At 41.3% G+C, this 22,153-nt stretch overlaps 1 protein-coding gene across 2 annotated transcripts in view; it reads right to left on the reverse strand.

Annotated features, from left to right (window-relative positions):
- The window catches only part of LOC134336843 (ribosomal protein S6 kinase beta-1-like), an 81,937-nt gene extending 60,215 nt beyond the window's left edge, over nucleotides 1–21,722 (reverse strand). For both annotated transcript variants that reach the window (XM_063031406.1, XM_063031407.1), the window contains exons 1-3: nucleotides 21,540–21,722; nucleotides 5,246–5,289; nucleotides 4,226–4,346 (exon numbers count right to left, since the gene is read on the reverse strand). In XM_063031406.1, coding sequence (XP_062887476.1) covers nucleotides 4,226–4,346; nucleotides 5,246–5,289; nucleotides 21,540–21,617 — 243 coding nt within the window. In that variant the 5' untranslated portion in view covers nucleotides 21,618–21,722. The remainder of the gene's footprint in view (nucleotides 1–4,225; nucleotides 4,347–5,245; nucleotides 5,290–21,539) is intronic.
- Between the last annotated feature and the right edge of the window lie 431 nt (nucleotides 21,723–22,153).

A 22,153-nucleotide genomic window follows, 5' to 3' on the forward strand; every position in this document is an offset into this window, starting at 1 on the left:
CAGTACCCAAACATTGCATTAAATTAATTTAAACTAATTTGGTAGTGAACTGAGATATCACTCCCAGCCATAACATCCGTAACTCCCAATTAACATCTTCCTTTGCCTCATACGAGAAGTTACTTGGTCCCAGATCCCTGCTAATTATTAGTTCTTTTTAAACAGACACCAGGTGCAGTCCAAGGACAGCAGAGATTAGCTGGTAAGTGTCAACACTTCACATGCCCACATGTTGACAATAACCGTAATGACAGAGCAAAAACAGGGAACAGAAGGACTCAAGGCACAGAGTTTGCTTTAAAGAATTCAGTGTAAGCATACACTGGATGTTCCGTGATTGCTTAAATGACTTGCCCCAGATTTCTAGGAATATTTACCATTTGTATAACTGATTAATGCCATGCCTGTTGGGTTTCTCACTGCATCCACTAATGAAACATCCATTAAAAAAATATTCAGGAAAAGTGAAAGAGTTCAGCTTGAAAGTTGAATCGTCTTAGGGAATAGTTCACACAGCCCGCCAATATCTTTATCAATTAAAACATTAAACATTAAAAAGCTATGCTGGAAAGAGAAGCAATTACTGGCTCAGGTCAATGACATTTAATTGAGATAGATAAGAGCCATAAAATCAAATGTTTTAAATTCCAAAGGGGTAAAGAATGCCTGTAATAGGGTGGAGACCAAGCTAAATGTTACAAATTGTAGCGATGTCACTCGCTCAGAGGGTGGTGAAAGTCTGTTGTTCACAGATGATCTGCCTGGAGATGTAGATAGAAAAGGGATGAAAATGCAGAGCAGACTTGAAAGGCCGAATAGGCCAACTCTGCTCCCATGTCTTACGGTCTTAAAAGACAGGATCTGCAAGATTAGAAGAAACACCGTAGATGTTGGAAATCTGAAATAAAAACAGAAAGTGCATGAAATACTCAAGATCAGGTGGCATCTGTGAGAAGAGAAAAATAAGGTTAAAGTTAATGACCATTCATCAGTGCCATAGAGTTCTGATACCAACCAAAAAGGCTAATTATCTGAAGTTGCTGATTTCAATATCGAGTGCTGAGGGCTACAAGTTGGGAGATGGAATGCTGCTCAGCAAGTTTACACTGGGCTGCACTAGGACAGCGAATTGGTCAAAAGAGTGAGAAGTAACTACAAACTCAGGGTCACCTCTGCAGATGGTAGAGACGTGCTCTGTAAAACCATTACTCTATCTGTTTAGTTCCACTGATGTGGTGAGCACTGAATATGGTATGCTGAGCTGGAAGCAGCACATATGGAAGGAGCACTCAAGGCACTTTTACGGGAAAGGAAATCTACATACAGCACAAAAACACAAGAAAATACAAGGATGTCATCAGTTCCACTTTTCAATATGATTGTGGCTGAGATACTGCAAATCTTTTGGGCCAGTTAGACAAAACCCTATGATTCGGCTCAGATTAAATTGGGGTATTGCTGGGCAGCGTGTCTCAAAGAGCAGGAAGGGCCTATTCTGTGGTTTATCTCAAATAAATAAACTAACGGACAAGATCATGATAAATAAATATTGTGAATATGAGCTTTAGAGTCCTTGAGAGTGACTCTATAAGGTTGTTGAATCATTTCAGTGTTGAGGTGAGTGAAATTATCCACACTGATTCAGGAGCCTGATATTTGAAGGGTAATAACTGTTTCTGAATTTGGTGGTGTGGGATCCAAGGTTCTGTATCTCCATCCTCTTTTACAAAGTCTCCTTGGGAAAAATACACGTTGAAGGTGAAAGAAATTAGAGAGTGATCTATTAAATGTGAAGACTAATGGGGTGGAAGTTGACGTCAATACAGTATTAACAACCTACTTAACTGTTAGAGAGCCAGGTGCCAGTACTTTGAAGAGTTGTGAAGTTACAAGTCTCCTGGTTAAAATCCATTAATTATCATCTTTATCAAATGATTCTATCATTAGAATTTTACTAATTTGAGGGTATTCCAAAATCTCTAACATTACAATAATAATTTCAAAGTACTTACTTGAGTGGGAAGTATTTTGGGGCATCTGTTATTGTACTTTCTCGTGCCTTGTGGCGCATCAGGCAGCTTTTTTTGCCACTGTTTTTTTTTAAACAAGGCTGAGTTGATAGCTTGAAGCTCAAACCAGCACAGATGGAAAGTGTGCAGGGAGCTAGCCAGATTCAAACTCGGGACCATTTGCCTCGAAGTCCGGTGCTGATGCCATTACACCACCGGCCGGCATTTTGGGATATCTAAATCTCACGAAAATCAAAGGAGTGCAAGTGTCACTTCCCTTCTTCTCTATCCAAATGAGAATCCACCATTTCAAACGAGCCCAAAAGGCAAATCTCAATAATGAGCAGCACTCTTGCATGCTTTCAGCACACAAAGAAAAGACAGAGAAATATTCTCAGCCTTTGGTATTGCAGAATTTACCAAACCACTCCAACATTACCACTGAATTCTCCATTATCAATATGCTGGGGTCACCATTGACCAAAAACAGAACTGGAGTAGGCAAATACAAACTCTGTCAACAAGAGCAGGTCGGAAGCTAGGAATCCTGCAGCAACTAACTCATATAAAGCCTGTCCACCATCTAAAGGGCTCAGGTCAGGAATGTGATGGAACACTCTCCACTTGCTCTGGTGAATGCAGCTCCAACACTCAAGTAACTCGACACTGTACAGGGCATAGCAGTCCACTCACTCCACTGTCACAGCGGTAGCAGTTTGTACTATCTACGGGATGCACTGAGGCAACTCGCCAAGATTTCTCAGATAGCACCTTCCAATCCCATACAGCCAGATGGACAAAGGCAGCAAAATCATGGAAACACCAATGCCTGGAGGTTGTTCTCCAAGCACACATCATCCCGTCTTGGAAATATACTGCAGTCCCTTCACTATCACTGGATGCAACTCTCTCCACTGTAGCATTGTTGGCATACCAACATCAAGGACAACAGAGTTCAAGGCAGCTCACCACCACCTTCGCAAAGAAAAGTAGGGATGGGCAACTAAATGTTCATATCCCTTGAATGAATAGGAAAAACACTCTTGGCTCCATATCTGAACACTTGTCAATACTAGTTTTCTGGTCAATATTGACCCAGCCATGTACGAGCAAAAAATGTAGATAATAAGGAGTATTGAGCTGAATAAAGGAATTTTTTTAAATCACAAACAAGAAAAAATCTGTAGATGCTGGAAATCCAAGCAACACACACAAAATGCTGGAGGAACTCAGCAGGATGGGCAGCATCAATGGAAAAGAGTACAGTCGACGTTTCAGGTCAAGAGATCGGGACTAGAGAAAAAAGATGAGGAGTCAGAGTTAGAAAGTGGGGGGGGGGGAGGAAGAAACACAAGGTGAGAGGTGAAACCAGGAGATGGGGGAAGGGGTGAAGTAAAGAGCTGGGAAGTTGATTGGTGAAACAGATGCAGGGCTGGAGAAGGAGGTTTCTGATAGGACAGGATAGAAGGCCATGGAAGGAAGAAAAGGAGGAGGAGCACCAAAGGGAGGTGATAGGCAGGTAAGGAAATAAAGTGAGAGAGGGGGAAAAGAGAATGGGGAGTGGTGAAGGGGGTGGGACACTACCCGAAGTTCGAGAACTCAATGTTAACTTTTATAACAATTGAAGCATAACAAAGTGGCAGGGCCCAGGTCCAACAGCAAGGAATGGCCCATTATTTGGCTGATTTGAGCATCAGGCCAGAATGAAACGGTCAGGGTTTCAGGGCCAGAGACAGGGGACAGGCCAACATTCAGCTCAGTGAGGTTTACTCATCTCTGATGCTGAACCGAGGCTGGCGTCTGCAACAAACAGGCTCCTGGAGTGGCTGCAATGATGATTGGTTTTGCGGCCGCAGATTCACTTTTGTGATCTTCTGGTTTGAAAGTTACTGGCTTATTTTTATTGTTTGCAAATTCTTTTTCTTCTCCACACTGGGTGTTTGACGGCCTCTTTTTTTTTAAATGGGTTCTATTGGCTTTCTTTGTTTTGTGGCTGCCTGTAAGGAGACGAATCTCAAGGTTGCATATTGAAAACATACTTTGATAATAATTGTACTTTGAATCTGAAAAACAGGATTAGGTAGTATTGTCTACCAAAAGTAACAAGGGAAAAATAATTCAATCATAACAAATGCCATGTTACTACAACCAGCAGGGCATAAATTCTCCATCTGATCAGACATGGGCAAGGAAAAATAAATTGAGAAAAGTCTTACCTTCCCGTAACCACCTTTGCCTAGCACCCGCAATAGCTCAAAGCATTCCGGTCGGATTTTTTCTGGACCTCTATTCACATTGTTTTCAGAGATTTCAAATTTTTCACAGTGTTCCATATCCCTGAAAAGCAAATGAAAATATACTTCAGTGTCCACTGAAGCTAGTACAATCACATCCTTTAAAAATCATTTAAAGAAATTGAGCATATGCAAAACCTTGGAAAAATAAGATAATTTCAATGTACAAGGACATGGGTGTTTATCTATCATTAAAAAGCAACCTTCCTTGCAATTTCCTGTTCCCTTAACTATCACCTTTGCATGGACTGAAGCCACATTACATTCCCTACACCTCAACCAAATCACTCGAGTGTTAAGCTGGCTGATCTAGCACTTGGAGAGGTCCCCCAGTTTTGCCCAGTGGTTCTATACTTAAAATTAATATACACCCATGTTTATCAGCAGTTAACAAAACAAGCAAAGTTCTACTTTCCTCCACACAACGCTCCCAACATACCCCCAGCCCTGCAATACCCTGGTTGCCCCAGTTGGGACCAACTTTTTTTTTTGCATGTGTAGTGCAAGAAATAATCACAGGGTTTCGAGAAGGAGAGAAGCAGAAAACATCAGGACTCTCCCAGAAGGACGGCATGGTGATTCAATTCACACTGCCATCTCTAAGGATTTTGTATGTTCTCCTCGTTCCTCCAGGTGCTCCCGTCCCCTCCCACATTCCAAAGACACACAGGTCAGGGTTAGTAAGTTGTGGACATGCTATGTTGGCACCAGAAGCACGATGACACTTGTGGGCTGTCACCAGCACATCCTCAGGACTATGTTGGTCGTTGATGCAAATAATGCATTTCACAGTACATTTCAACATACACATAACAAATAAAGCTAATCTTTAATATTAGATGTTGTTTCTGCTAAGGATTGGCATGGTTAACACAAAATTGAATTGTTCAATAGGTTTAACTTTTATTGCAACATTTATTAAAATGTTAAATATCAACTCACAGTTCAAAGGGAACTCCATGCTCCATGCAGTCACTGTACTGCACCTGAAAAGCAAGAAATCATTAATACAACCAGAACACAATTAAGACCTCTATTGTATTAAACAGCTTCTCCAATTTACCAACCTTACCACTATTATAAATCAAATTAGGCACTAAATATCCAGGCCTAATAGCAAACATACACCATCTTTCAACAGTAGCTTGGTTATCAGGCTCCCTGCAACTACTCACAAACCTGGTGCAACACATACAAAAATCTGGAGAAACTCAGCAGGTCAGGCAGCATCTATGGAATGAAATGAACAGTTGACGCTTCAGGCCAAAACCTTGCATCAGGACACAAATCTGGTAAAAAGGTCACTTTCAATTTGTACCCTCTATTGATGCAAATTAGCAATCACACTCAGTTATATAGTATTGTAACAAAATGTGGTAATGTTGTTTTGATTCTATCTTCGCCCATATTAGCCACACAACTTCAATGAAAAGCTCACAAATCTTGTTCATTTGGCTCAATTCCAACACCCATATACTTAAAACTCCCAATTCCTTAATATTGAAAACATTGCTCAAATTCCACAATTGACCATGGCATTCCACATTCCAAATTTCTTTTTCTCTGACAAAAAGCCATTTAAAAAAAATTGTCTTCATTCTCCTTCAGATGAATTTAACCAGTCTCTTTTCTATTTTTGACTTCAGACTATCCTGCAGGTACAGCGTCACTGAGGTTATTTCACAGCAATGCAGTAATGAACTACTTCGGTTTCTGTTTTGATGCTGTGACCACGTGCATTTTCCTTCAGGAGATAAAACAGTGGTTCAGAATTGATGGGCCAGAATGACCATCTGAAACATTCATGGACCATTCAGTTAAATCATCAAGCCTAAATGTCTTGAGAGTCGGTGCACTTTAATCTGGAATTAAAGCGGGCAGGCTCTCAGGAAGTTTAGGACAAATATTGCACTGATCATGCTGACATATTTTAAATATTCATTTTTCTGGAACTGGGTACTACTGCTGACAGCAGAAAGCAGCAGTGATTACAACCTTGCACTGATGCATTCCTGCTGGAAGTACTGTATTCCCACAATTATTGTCTGCCATGAGTTCCTATATGGAGAACCAGCAGTGGAGGAATATCAATGCATTTCCAAGTCAGGACGCATGCAACTTGCAGAGGAACATGCAAGACTCCCATGCATCCAAAGACATAATCCTTCTCAGAAGTCGAAAGTCGGGAAGGTGCTATTGAAGAAGTCTGCATAGGTAACTACAGTACATTTTGCAGATGGTTCTGTGCGCCACAGATGGAAGTAATACTGATAAGTCATTTGTCATATTTAAAGCAGAGGGTGACAGGTTCTTGATTAGTAAGGGTATAAGGTTATATGGTCTTATGGATAAAGTAGACAGTTTTATCCAGGATGTGTCAACCATCTTTAGAATTGTTGGACCTGCATGTATCCAAGAAAGCGAAGCATATTCTCCCATACTCCTGACTGAATCTCAGATAGGATGGGAAGGCTCTGGGGTTCCAGCTCAGGGGCAACAACCCTGACTGGCCAAATAAAGCAATGAAGAATCCTTCTATAATAGTATTGTGCAACCGTATTACTGGGTCTCCAACCGAGACGTGCATGGCTGACAATAGTGAAATCCCAGCAGAAGCAATGAAGAAAGCCCTGAACACGGCCAAGACCAAGACAGCCAAGGACTGACAAACGGAGGGCCTTCATTGCTGTTCTAAACACCAACAGGTGTAATGGGTGTCAAGAGCTAGCTAGCTCTTACTAATGCTTCTTTCAGTTAGTCCTGACGAAGGGTCTCGGCCCGAAACATCCACTATACCTCTTCCTAGAGATGCTGCCTGGCCTGCTGCGTTCACCAGCAACTTTGATGTGTGTTGCTTGAATTTCCAGCATCTGCAGAATTCCTCATGTTTGCGTTTAATCTTTCAGATACTTTTAATTTCAAAATTTTGTGAGTAAGTTGTACCCCAAAATCTGTCTGGAACTATTTGATTCCAAAAGATATTGCAAAATCCACATTAAAAATGCATACTCGTTGGTCTTACAGCAATTGCCATTATTTCTATTGCAACAGGACATAATTGACAATCATTCCTGGTTTGCCAGCAGGTAGCCATCCAGGGTCTCTAGTCATTAATGGGCTTCTGTGCTAGTTCGTCCTATAGTTTATCTTTGTACGATGCAGTTGGATTCATCTGAATGTGGTTATCACCTATCACTTACAACTTCCATTTTAAATAATTTCTCTCACAGTTTTGGTGTAGCATTTTAATTTTGTTTAAGTCAACCTGCAATATAAATGGAAACTTACAACTACGATACACTGCTTTATTATGTTTCGCTTGTGTACTATTTAAGAACCTCCAAAAAGCAAACATAAAATTAAGCACTCTCAATTGTGGGAACATAATTGTGTACAAAGTTGGATTTACCTTACCATACAACAATGTTAGACATTAGTCTTAAGACTTGTTAGCTCTGCTTATTGGTTCTGTTACTGTTCTTGCTGAACATTAATTCCAAGATTAGTTAGCTCTGCTTATTTGTATTGTTATTGCTCTCAAGTCAAAAGAGCCAAAGATGGGTCGACAAAGATAAAGTAGTTTCCTTTTACTGGGAATTCCTAGACTTTTACCATTGTTACAGGAATTGGACTCCCTGTCCTTTGCTGTAGGAAATGACAAAAGTGAAGGGCGTTTTCTTTTTCCTTTCAATCAAAAGGCAAGAACATGCCAAACATTTAATATTCTCCAGTGAGGTCTGTCTCCTCCCTTCATTACAATAGTTTTATTCATCCACCACATCCTCCATGATGACAACACTTTGATCTTTGAATTTTGCCGGAAGTGAGTTCCAGCTGCCTTGCCCATTCATCAGTGAATAAACATTGGGTTAGTGCAGCCCAACTACATTGCACTCATCCCACTACTCACTGTCTTTATACAGATTGGAAGAGTCTTACCTTATTTCTGTTCGGCACAAAAGAAGACCCACCTTGATCCAGAGCCTTCTGGGTTAGTTAGTGTCACTCATGATTTTTACAGCAGTTTCTCATCATGTACTAAAGGGTCTACCACCATTATCTGTCTTTAATTCTCTACTATCTCTCATGAGTGTTGAGGCTTTCTGCAATTCAATGCCAATTTTGAAGCTTATTGTATAGACTTCTTGCAAGAAACTCCATGATGTAATCTGTAATACTATATTCATTCCTGACAACCCCCTACCTCTTCAGAACAAAAACAATGAGGCAATGCATCCTACACGGTTCATAATTAAGCTTCAAATTTCACAACCTTGTTATTCTAAAAGCTACATGTAACCAGGTGCATGCAACACCCTATTGAAAGCCTCTGACTCCATCCATCTTTTTCCAATGCCATTCCAAATCTATACGTTAAGGAAACATTTTCATTCAGTGGCAAAACATTCTGACTCCCTTTGTCTGGGAGTCTTCTCCCCACCCCTCAAGTACTTCAATTTTTACATCTTCATACACTTCCTAAGTTTTAAAAAATTTATGCCATTGGCCAAAAGTCCTTAGTTAACAGAGTCTGGAAACAGTAACATTTAGGTGTATAGTCAATTATTTCCACTAACTCTATTTTGAAGACTACAAGAAAAATAAATTAAAAATCTCCAAACAAACCTCTGATGACATTTTAAGCATAGAATAAAAGATAACTTAATGACATTTATCAAATTTGGCTTTAAGTAACAAGATCTTAACATACAAGCACTTTAAGATAGTTTTGCAACTTGAGATCAGCCAAATTCATTCGTTTAGCATCTTAATAAATTAAGATCCATTTATATTTTACACATGATTCAATATACTTTTTACTTCAGGATGAAGGATTTCATTCCTCAATTCTACAGTTTTCCCTAAAAAATGGAAACATGGCTCAGAGTTGGAGAAATCTACAGCAGCTTCTTGTTTCTCCGCTCTTCCTTTACCAGGAATAAATTCTGTCCAATGAAAATTAACTTGTCAAGACACACTTTTTTCATAGTTTCCGCAGCAGTATTTTACTTAGCAGTTGATCTGGAAATTCAATTTACTAATAAACTAACAATGCTTCACAGTTTAGAAAATTAAACGCACTACTAGGCAGGCTATGTTCTACGTCTCTAATCTCCCTATTCATTTCATCTTGTTACAGCACCAATTTAAATAATTCTGTCTCTCAAATGTAAAATTTATACGGCTATAAACCCAAATTAACAAAGCCTTAACTAGATAAGCTCTTCATTAACAGGTATCATTTTTACTTGCACTTGCTGCAGCGTATTTTCAAAATAAAACCCCACTGGTACCAGCTCACTTTATTCCCCCCCCCGCCACAATGCGCAAATACATTTTAAAAACAAAAAAATTACGTTGCTAATTAAAACCAGCCCTAGCCATCTCATCTTCCAAATCTAAAGGTCAATTTTCCATAGTCCCTTTTAAGTCAGAAAGTTGTTATGATCTCAATCTCTACTTCTCTGACATCTTGACCAGAACTCCTCCCAAATTAAACCGGAATCGGACTTCAACACCCACCAGAATCTGCTTCTCACGGCTATCAACCTCAGTTGGTTGAGATTTGTGGAATAAAACAAGAGATTCAGTAGATGCTGGAAATCATACCTACATATATTCAGAGGCTACTGAGATCTGGACAACAAAGAGCTGGTCACAGAAGACAGAGGTGTAGCTACGGGATTGCTTCAAGTTGGTGGACTGGGCCACTTTTAAGGACTCGTGTGGATCTGAATGAATCCACAGATGTTATAGACTTTACAAATAAACAGTGCCCCACACCCCCACAAAATTATTGTCTTCCCCAACCAGAAGCCCTGGATAAACCATGAGATCCGCAGTCTGCTGAGAGCCAGATCAGAGGTGTTCAATTCTGGGGACAAAGACAGTTACAAGAGATTAGGTATGATCTCCGGAAAGCCACGTCACGGGCAAAGTGGCAATTCTGGACTAAACCTCAATCAATGAAGGATGCTCAACAGCTGCGGCAGGGCTGGAAAGTTATCAGCTCTTACAAAGTGAAATCCAGTGGCATAGGTGACAGCAGGGCTTTGCTCTCAGATAACCTCAATGCCTTCTATGCTTACTTGACCACCATAATACAGAGGAACCATCACAAACTTCCAGAGACGGAAAGTATCTGGGCCAGGTGGAGCACCTGGTTGAGTACTAAAGCCATATGTTGATCAACTGGTTGGAGTATTCACTGAGATATTTAACCTCTTGCTTCAGCAGGCTGAGGTACCCACCTGCTTTAAGTAGGCTTCAATCATACCAGTGCCTAAGAAGAACATGGTAACCTGTCTCAATGACTATCGTCCAGTAGCACTTACATCCACAGTGATAAAGTGTTTTGAGAGGTTGGTGATGAAACATTAACTCCTGCCTGAGAAGTGACTTGGATCCGTTCCAATTTGCCTACCGACACAACAGGTCCACAGCAGATGCCATCACATTGGCTCTTCACTCAACCCTGGAACATCTGGACAGCAAAGATGCATACATCAGGATGCTCTTTATCGACTACAGCTCAGCATTCAACACTATCATACTCTGAATACTAATCAACAAGCTTCAAAACCTTGGTCTCAATACTTCCTTGTACAATTGAATCCTCAATTTCCTCACTTGCAGACAGCAGTCAGTTCAGACTAGCAACATCTCCACAAGTGCACCACAAGGCTGTGAGCTTAGCCCTCGACTCTACTCACTTTACACTTATGATTGTTTGGCTAAGCATAGCCCCAATGCCATATTTAAGTTTGCTTATGACACCACTTGTCATTGGCCGCATCAAAGGTGGTGACTAATGAGCATATCGGAGGGAGATTGAAAATCTGGCTGAGAGGTGCCACAACAACCTCTTACTCAAAGTCAGCAGACCAAGGAGCTGATTTATTGACTTCAGGAGGATGCTGCCTGATCTCTTTGCGTGTTACTCTGGATATCCCGCACCTGCAGAATCTCTTGTGGTTACCATATTTCCTGGGCAAACTTTACTTGGTTTCAACCTGCTTGCATCCTGCAATGGAGAAAGGGTGAAGCACCAGATGGTTGAAGATCTAAAGCTACCAATCACTCCAATTCTGCAGTTAATTTCTATTAAATCAGATGGAAGTCTTTTCGTTAGTAGTACAGATGTTACCACACACAATGCAGCTTACTGCAGTGTCCATCACAACACTCATTTATAAATATTTCAAACCAGGTGACGAGTTTCAAGTCTTCCTCCAGTGAACTGATCATATTTCATCATCTTAATCTGAAATGAAAAGCTTCAGTTACAGCATGCACTTCACTGGGTTTCAAACTTGCACAGGAAATCCCAAGGATGTGGGTCAGTGTTAGTGAATTCACAGTAACATGCAAATTTATCCATTGACAGATGTGCTCCCCCCACCAAACAACAATTTCCATGTTCTTCATGTTTTGAAAATGGTAAGATGCACTTTTTCTCTTTAAAGATTAGCTTTAAAAATGTCTACTTCACATAAATTCTTTGTGTGGTTCCTTTTTATATTGCAGCATACCAAAAGCATATCAAATGAAAACATCAAGCCACATTTTATCAGTGTTAATTCAGGAGATAAATTCAGAAATGAATTTCTAACAAAAATGTCGAAAGGAGGCAACAGTAATTGCCACAACACAATCAAAGTTGCTGGTGGACGCAGCAGGCCAGGCAGCATCTCTAGGAACAGGTACAGTCGACGCTTCAGGCTGAGACCCTTCGTCAGGACTGACTGAAGCTTCTTCCTTCCTTCTTCCAGTCTGGCCTGCTGCGTCCACCAGCAACTTTGATGTGTGTTGCTTGAGTTTTCAGCATCTGCAGAATTCCTCGTGTGAACGGTAATTGCCTATCCCTAATTCACCTAGAGAAGACAGTGACATGCTTCAATGATTCTGTAATCCTAAACCAGTATGATCTGGATGGAATTAGCAGTGTTTCTATCACCTGCTGTCCTTACTACCCACAAGGCCGCTAATCAGAGATGTGATATGTGAGGAAGAGAAGCACCTAGCATTTAGTATTTGCAACCCGGACAATGTAGACATAGTGCTTGGCAAGGGATGAGTGAATATTTAACACAGGTGTGGAGGTGCCAAACGTATTCATGCTTGATTATATGCAGTATAATCACACATTTGATTGGCATCTCAACATCTGTCTCAAGTACTCACCCTTTCCTTCCCAGGCAGCATAGCTACACTGCAATATTAATGAAAGACATAGGTGTTTCAGTTCCTTGGTAATGGGCTGAGTGTACATCTCCACTATCAACAGAAAGGCTTCTTTTGATTTATTAGAAGGGAACAGCAGAATTTAAAGGGATGGATAACTCTTATGAATGTTCAACCATCTGTATTAATGAAGCTACACTTTAGCTCAGAGAAAGCCATCACATCACTGATGTGCCTTGAAGATGGTGGAAAGGGTCTTGCAAATCACCAACTTTTTTTTGAAGGGAAAAGTATATCAAAAACTTCAGAGCAAACAGCTGTTGGCTACGGGGAAAGAAAAGAAATAATGAAGAATTCATTCAAAGAGAAGGCTCATCACAGAACAGACAAGGTAGCTTACTTTGATTCATCGTTCTCTGAAATCTACCCTCACCCATCATCTCTCTCAATAGTCAATTTAAAATTTTCAAAATACTTACGGCCTAAACATTTGCTCCTCCAAGCCTAGAATTTTCAAACATTCCTTTAATATGAGAGTTGTCTGCAACTCTTCCTTCTTCCCAACGCTCCCAGTTTTTTAACCTGTGCATTTGCTCTCCAAAGCATCTAATTTTAAATCCCAGATTCTCCTGCCAAGTATGAACTCACTATTTTCGGTCAAACTTTAGATTATACCTCCATCCCCAAATCCAACACACGTCAAAATGTAACATCTACAGCAACTTCTAAAACTTTCTCAACAGCATTGCCTATACCCAAAAGCACAAGGACAGTAAGTGATTAAGGACACATTTGTTTCCAAATCAGACTCCATTCTGACATGGAAATAAATTCCCCCTTCCTCCAAAGGCAAGTGACCTATCCTCCCAATAAAAAAGCTGGAAGCAAGGGACAACACAAGAAGGTAAAACATACAAAATAACACAATTCCTGATGAATTGGGAGGGCTGCAAAGATCAAAAAGTGGCAAGGCAAAGCAAAGCGAGAGGTACAAAGGAGATTCAAAGAAAACTCACACAAGATAAAGAACAGAACATGAAATAGTGTAATTATATAAAATAAAACCCTCGTGGCTAGAAGCAGCAGCAATGAAGATCCCTTGGAAACAAGCAGAGTGAACACCAAACAAATGACGGACTTCAGAATTGAGGAAAATGAAAGTAAGCTGGTCATTAAGGAAATAATTAAATAGAAGATGCAACATAGCAAAATTATATGAAGATAATTAGTGTTAATGAAATAAACAATAGCGCAGTGTAACAAGTCCCTAGGATCAACTGGTTGCCATCCCACAATTTCTATGGAAGGAGGCTAGGAAATTGCTGGTGCCTTGCAGCAATCTTCAAACGTTCTCCTGATTAGACACCCCATCCTTTCACTTTGAAAATGAATGTCATTCTGCCTTTTAAGAAAGATCAGAAAGGGAAAAAGGAAGGAATTTTGGACCAGTTAAGCTAGCATCTGTTGTCAGGATATTACTGACTCAGTAATTAAGGATGGAGTGACTGTATACCTTGAAATTTTAGTTATCAAAGACAACAAAGTAAATCTTTTCAGGAACTGAATAAAAGGAGAGGGGATGTCTATGGATATTAGCTGTCTGGAACATCTAAGCCACTCAATTAATTGCTTATTACCCTAATATCTAAAACTGGTGGTTAAGGAACTGGTTGCAAATTATTCACCCTCTAGGAATTCAGCTAGGCAACAGTAGAGGTAGTATTACGGCCTACAGATAAGAGGTTGAAATAAACAGGTGTCACACAAAGATCTGAGTTGGGCCACAATGAACCAGACAATGCAGTTGAACAATACTTTACCATTTGTTCTCAGCCAAATATCCTAATGCCATTTACAGAAGTAGCAGCAAAACTTGATGTCAAGATTCCAAGATGGAAACCTTCAAGTCTACTGACCCACCACTAGTGCTATTTTTTTTATTTCGAGATATAGCTCTGTAACAGGCCCCTCTGGTCCAACGAGCCGGCACCAATTAACCTACTTAGCCATACAGCTTTGGAATGTGGGAGGAAACCTACGCAATCACAGGGAGAACGTACAAACTCCTTAAACCTGGGTCATTGGCACTGTAATAGTGTTACACTAACCACTTCACTACCATGCTGCTCCATTCAATTTTCTCCATTGCTAGTTTGCTTACTGCAGCTGAAGAGCAAAAGTGTAGTTTTAAAGTAAAGTCCTTTACATGGGGATATCCACAGCAAAGGGCCTTGCCAGACAAAGGTAAAATGTTTAAAATTAAGTATAATCAATGGACCAGAAATTGAGTGCAAAGAGTTTGAAGAGGAGAGAGAACGAAAGGTGAGCATTTTTAAATTCAACAACTGTTTAACCAAACTTGACTGGCGAATGAACGTGATGTAGGACATGGTACGGTACAGCCAAAGTTTTGGAAGTCCAAGTTTAGAGAAGAATTAAGTATAGAGGAAGAATGTACGAGTACTTCAGTAACAACAAATTTGAGTTGAGAAAACAGGTGGGCTTGGCATTTAGTGACCCACTCTACTTGGAACAAAATCTAATGCCTCAGTTACAATCAGTCTGATCCAGTTTCAAACACCTGTCTAGGGAAAGGCACTTCGCAGCAAGCAATGAACATAACATGTAACAGACAACAAAGAAAATGGCCTTGACTGGCCCAATATTTAGAAAGGTCTGTTCATCCAGTTTTGCACAACAAGTAGTTTTTAATCTTGAAATGAAAGAGCAGGCAGAGGAGGGGTGGTCAAAATTTGTCACGAATAGGTAGATTTGGGAAGTGGAAGTGATAGTATGCTTTAGCATCACCATACTGAAAGAGAAATAGGAAGGAAGGGCCCAAAGACAGATAACAGATGTGGATAGCAGGGGTGGAAAGTCAAGGGATTCCCTAGCTCTGAGAGAACATGGCATAGGCCACACTAAAACAATATTGATGGAAATAATAAATTACAAAAATATTAACAAGATCTATATTTGGCAAAACAAAGGTTTCAATGGAGGCAATCGTGATGAGTTCTATTAAGAGAAATATTCGCTAAAGCAGGGATTCCCAAACTGGGGTCCCCACGACATAAAAGGTCGGGAACCCCCTCGCTCTAAATTAAGAGATGATACTGGAGATCCACAGAAATGTCAGCAACAGATACCAAAGTTAATGGACACCTGAACTCTACATCTAAAGTTCAATTTTAGAACAACACATTACAACTTCACAAGACCCTTGTTGGACGACTGGAATACTTAACATGTCAAGCAGCAACTGTGGAAACAGAAAGAAAGTTAATCTTGAATTGGGAAAGAGAAAACAATGTAGTTTGTTTTGTGGAGCCAAGGTCGTCATGGTGATAAGGTGCTGCAGAAAGCACTCTCATGTAGTTTGAGTAGTACTGCACATCCCACCTAATGATATATTTGCCTTTGATGTACATTATAGATTTAACAGAATAATTAAGATTAAAAAGGTTAAATTACACAGAGAGCTATCACAAAAATTGTAATCCCAGGGCACCATCACTGTACTCTGAAAGCAATTTCTGTGTACGTGGAGAGGATATTTCCAATAGTGGGGGAGTCTGGGATCAGAAGGCACAGCCTCAGAATAGATGCCCCTTTACAACAGATGAGAAGGAACTTCTTTAGCTAGAGGATGTTGAATCTGTGGAATAGATGGTTATGGGCGCCAAGTCATTGAGCATATTTAAAGCACATATTGATAGATTCTTGATAAGTAAGAGGAGTCAGAGGTGATGGGGAGCAGACAGGAGAATGGGATTGAGAGGGATGATAAATCAGCCATGATTAAATGGCATAACAGACTTGGACTGAATGGCCTAATTCTGCTGTGATGGGTCTAAATCCATATTCAGCCACACAAGTGGGACTAATTATGCTTAAACAAAAGAGGTTGTGCAGACATTGGAAATCTTGAACAACACACACAAGTCGATGGAGAAACTCAACAGGTTACACAGCATCTATGAGCACTTTCACTCTGCTCATTGCTAAAGGCAGGATCTCCTAGTGAGCACTCATTTCAACTTGTCTTCCCATTCTGAGATGAGGAAAAACTTCTTTACACAGAGAGTGGTGAATCTGTGGAATTCTCTGCCACAGGAAACAGTTGAGGCCAGTTCATTGGTTATATTTAGATATGGTCCTTGTGGCTAAAGGAATCAGGGGGTATGGAGAGAAGGCAGGTACAGGGTTCTGAGTTGGATGATCAGCCATGATCATACTGAATGGCGGTGCAGGCTCGAAGGGCCGAATGGCCTACTCCTGCACCTATTTTCTATGTTTCTAATCCATGGCTTCCTCCACATAGTCATGATGAGGCCACTTTCGGGTTGAGGGAGCAACAATTCATATTGTTTGGGTAGCCTCCGACCTGAGAGCACGAACATCAATTTCTCCAACTTTGTGTAATCTCTACCCCCCCCCCACCCCGCCACTTTTCCCATTCCCTGTTTGGAGCAGATTCCATGGGCCAAATGGTCTAATTCTAGCCCCTATGGTCTTCTCTCACCCTTCTCTTCTCATCTGCCCATCACCTGCCGCTGGTGCCTTTCCTCCATCTCCAATGGTCCACTGTCCTCTCCGATCAACCCTTTTCCTTTCCCGCCTCTCAGCTATTTGCTTCAAACCCCACACCCTGCTCTCACACTGTCTGGATTACAATCCTAAAACTCAACCATACTACACTGTGGAACTAACTCCACTACACACATTGCAGGGGTTTCAAAAGGACAGCTCTCCACCAATTCCTCATGGGCAATTAGGAACGGGTAATTGCTGTCTTCTTCACAGTAAAGGCCATGCATGAATGAATCTAAAATCTTTCTTCACTTAGTCCAACTACAGCTTTTGCAAAGCATCTTGGGACCGTAATTGCTCCCCATGTGAATAGATGACACTAGGAATTAGGATGCTCTGTTTTTGATTCTAGGCTTTTACTCCTCTGGGGAAAGGTCACCTTCAGCATCACCAACAAACATCTTCAGAAAAACATACGCTACTCAATGCATTTTATCTCAGCAGCAATCCAGATGGTTCACAATGGCACATGAAGGATGCAATTCTTTAAAATTCTAAATAGAGGTCTTGCAGCTAGACCAGGAAGTCAAATAAATTGCTTGAACATTAGTCTCTTCAGCAGCTTTCTCTGTTACTCTCCTAATCAACATTTACTGGCTCTTTTGATGCAATTACATGCAAGTTAGTCCAGGTTTCTGTTACAAACATTCAAATCCAGGCATAGAACCAAATCAGCATCAATGTCAACCCTTGCACAAATAGTATCAAGAACAAAGCAGTGTTGAGAGATCAGCACAAATCAATATCTTCAAATAAACAAGAAAATGTGCTTAATAAATAGTCAAAGTAAACTACAAAATAAATTCTAAAATATCTATTCTTGGGTTCAATATTTATACCAAGGATAATTCCAAGGCAGCAAATATTCACCCTTCATAAGAATATATGCAACTTGGGTGGGCAGAGTTAAGATAAATCTCATGATATAACAATTAAATTCTAATGATTACCCTTTAAGAATCTATTTGTCACATCAAGTTACAATTTGAAATTGAAATCTTCACAATGTAATAACAGTAACTTATTTATAGAGCATTTTTCATACAGTGTTGTACAAAGTGCTCTACAATGGGGTAAAGTGCAAACAAGAAAAAAATTAAAATAGACATGAAAATAAAAGACAAAAAAGATGTCAGTTAAAAGCAAGATGAAATAAATAGGTTTTGGGCTGGCACTTACAAGTGTCAACTGAGTCTGATATGTCTCTGATATTGAATTCCAGACTTTAGGAGTGTAGTTCAAAAAGGCTGACCTGCCAATTATCTTTTGACGGAAATTGTTTAAATTTAAGAGACCAGCGGAAGACGACCTCAAGCAGCATTATTAAAACGATTCTGTGATGTACTCCGGTCTCAGGTTATCACGCGTTTTAAAATCAATTCTAAAAGACACAGATGGCAATAGTGGTTTCCTGTTATACAAAGAAAAGCTGCATGTTGCAAAAGGCAAGTCTCAACCAGCATTCAAAAACACAAGCAAGTTGTTATAAAAACAGGCTATTCTAGAGCACCACTAAGGAGTCAATAAATCAAACAAGCCTCCTTCCACTCTTTGACCATCACGATTTTAAAACACCTATACAAGCCATGTCAGTCGTACTCTCCTACGCTCAAAGCCCACTCCACAAACCAAACATAAAATCTAGTTAACTTTCTGCAGTACTGAGAGAGCACCAAACTGCTTCGGGCACCTTCTTTTAGATTCCACATTTTAAAAATCTAAAGTCCACCAGCTGCAAAATCATCTCTTCATTTTGAAGAACAGGGTATTTATTTCCCATACCGCAGTCAAAGTGATGCTCCAAATCAGTAAAGATCAGACCCAATCATAGCCTCCCAAGATAAATTACTGATTGCACAAAAAAAACACTATAGGCAAATCATAAACACAAGAATTTCTACAGAAGCTGGAAATCTTGCACACGAACAGGTTCAGAAACAGTTATTACCCCTCAACCATCAGGCTCTTGAACCAGTGGGGATAACTTCACTCAACTTTACTTGCCCCATTACTGAAATGTTCCCACAACCTATGGGCTCACTTCAGCTCATGTTGTCGATACTTATTTGCTATTACTTCTTCTTTCTTTTCGTATTTGCACAGTTTGCTGTCTTAGACACACTTGGTTGAACACACAAGTTGTTGTGGTCTTTCACTGATTCTATTATGATTATTCTATTATCATTTAGTGAGTGTGCCAGCAAGAAAGTGAATCTCAGGGTTGTATACAGTGACAAATATTCACTTTAATAGAAGATTTACTTTGAACATCATCCTAGAGGAGCTCAGCAAGTCATAGGATAGTATAACACAAAAACAGGCCCTTCATCCCATCTCCTTCATATCAAAGTGATTTAATCTGCCTACTCTCATTGCCCTGCACCGGGACCAGACCCCAACCAACCATGTATCTATCCAAACTTCGCTTAAACGTTGAAATCCAGCTCGCATGCACCACTTGTGCTGGCAGCTTGTTCCTCACTCTCACAGCCCTCTGATTAAGTTTCCCTTCATGGTCTCCTTAAACTTTTCACTTTTCACCCTTAACCCATGACTACTGGTTGTAGTGCCACCAACCTCAGTAGAAAAAGCCTGCTTGTATTCATCCTATCTAAACCCCTCACAATTTTGCATACCTGTATCAAACCACCTTACAATCTTCTACATTCTAAGGAATACAGTCCTAACCTATTCAATCTTTCCTTATAACTCGGGACCTCCTGTCCCGGCAGCAAAGGATCTCCACCCGAAAAGTTGACTAAAAGTTGCTTAGTGCTCTCCACAGATGCTGCATCACCTGCTGAGTTCCTGCAGCATTTTGTCTGCGCTACTATAGGCATTGTATAAAATAAACATGCCAAGATTGTAAGCAGATTTGCTTATTGATGCAAAGTTTGTCTCCGCACAGTTTTCTTGCAGAGACCAATGACTGCATCTCTGCCAAGGCTGCATTAAAATGAACCACCAAGAGGTGTTCAAGAACAGTCAAGGGCATCCTCTCTCGGAAGCACTTGGCACCCACTCAGTACTTTAAAATAGCACAACTAAGGTTCACTTTTAAAGCACCTTGGAGTTCAGTCTTCCTTTGCACTGGATGCAAGCATCAGATAAAACTTAAAATAAGGGTGAGGGAGAATTGTCACATGAATTGGTTAATTATTTCATCATCTTGGTGTACAAGATTAGAAGAGGCATTGATCAAGAGAATAGCCAAAGACATTTCCGGGGGGGCGGGGGGGGGTGGGAGGAATAAGAGAGGGCATGATTTTAAAGCGACTGGATGAAAATATGGGAGAGGGATGTCAAGAGGTAAGTTTGTTTTTAAACACAGAAAGTAGTGGATGCATTGTATGCATTGGGGGTGATGTCAGAAGCACAAATGAGAGACCCACAGATAGGCAGGTGGATGTTGGTAGGAAAGGTTAGATTAGTTTTAGAGTAAGTTAAAAGTTCGACACACAACACCGTGAGCTAATGGGCCCGTGCTGTGCCGCAATGTTCCGTGTTCTATCCTGTAGTCAGTCAGGCACAGCAAATCGGGCTCAGAAAAGAAAATATGTTATCAAGGCACTGCTCAGGACGGACATTAGTGAACCACTAAGACTTCCATTACAGCTCATTCATTTCCATCACATTAAAATATAACACATGCATAAAAGAGTGAACTTAGTAGGCAACAGTCTCCAAGTGAAATGGTTCATCGCTAAATTTAAATTCGAATTTAAATACCCACGGCGGATCAATGGCTGATACCGGCCCCTACTGGCACTTTAAAAACACTGATTTTCCTGGTATGACCTGGACAGGTGCTGTCAGCAAAACCACATGGTGAAGCCGGGAACTTTATTAGATGCGCATTAAATTAAAATGCGGGAATACACGCAGAAATGCAAGGTGCGATCCTAATAAACGGTATAAAGTCTCCGCAGTTCGGAGAAAGGCCGCGAGGTTCGACCCACAGCGCGGCTGCAGACTTCACTGCTTGCTTTATTCGTCGCACCGTCTATTGCACAACAGACCCCACAGTAAAAGCTGGATTTTCTTTGCATGACACCAACTGCACTCATTACCAGGGCAGTAACGTGTTCTGTGGCTCTTTAATCATTGACCGAGATCCCCACCTGCACCTGTCCCCCACCCCCCCCCACCTCTTCCAAAACCAGGCCGAGCTGCCACGAACACACGGCCCGTGAGTCCGGCCGCACCGACCAGCGGTAGGCGATGGTAGCGACTTCACCGAACCCCGCCGCAGCCTCACTGGCAGGCGCTCCGGGGCAGCGCCGCTAAGTGCTGCCAAGGGAGAGTGGGCCGGGCCCGGCCCGGCCCTTGGGCCTGTTCGCACAGGCCTGCCGCTCGCCTGCCCCCGGGGCGGTGAAGCCCCGCTCCCTCCCTTCCTTCCTTCCTTCACCTGCCCTCTTCCCCCCCACCCCCTCCACCGGCCTCCCGCCCACATCTTTACCCCTTCCAACTCCTCGTCTGAGACGCCTTCCTCCTGCTGGTACTCGGGGTCCAGATCGATGTCGAACACTCCCGCCATGTCGCTCTCCGGCTGCCGGCTCCGCTCCTCATGGGTTCCACTCGCCAACCATCACCATCACAGCCACCGCACATGCGTAGCAGCGGCGCCGCTTCCCTCCATGTCCTCCGCCCCGTCCCGCCGCGCGTCGGCGCGCACGTAGGCCTGCGTCACCACGCCGACCGGTTGCGCAATTTCGCGCCCCCCCCCCCAAGCCCGTGCAGGAACCGGCGCAAGTCCAACTTGCGAGCACGTGACCGGGCAAGGGCAAACGCGTAAAATATCGCAGATGCCGCAAACCTGAAATAAAATCAGCGGCTGCTTACTTTATACTTTATTGTCGCCAAACAATTGGTACTAGAACGTACAATCATCACAGCGATATTTGATTCCGTGCTTCCCGCTCCCTGGATTACAAATATCAAATATTAAACTTAATAAAAATGAATAAATATTAAAAATTTAAATTATAAATCATAAATAGAAAATAGAAAAATGGAAAGTCAGGTAGTGCAAAAAAACCGAGAGGCAGGTCCGGATATTTGGAGGATACGGCC

The sequence above is a fragment of the Mobula hypostoma genome, chromosome 23 (genome assembly GCF_963921235.1).
Source record: "Mobula hypostoma chromosome 23, sMobHyp1.1, whole genome shotgun sequence".
Lineage (NCBI taxonomy): Eukaryota > Metazoa > Chordata > Chondrichthyes > Myliobatiformes > Myliobatidae > Mobula > Mobula hypostoma.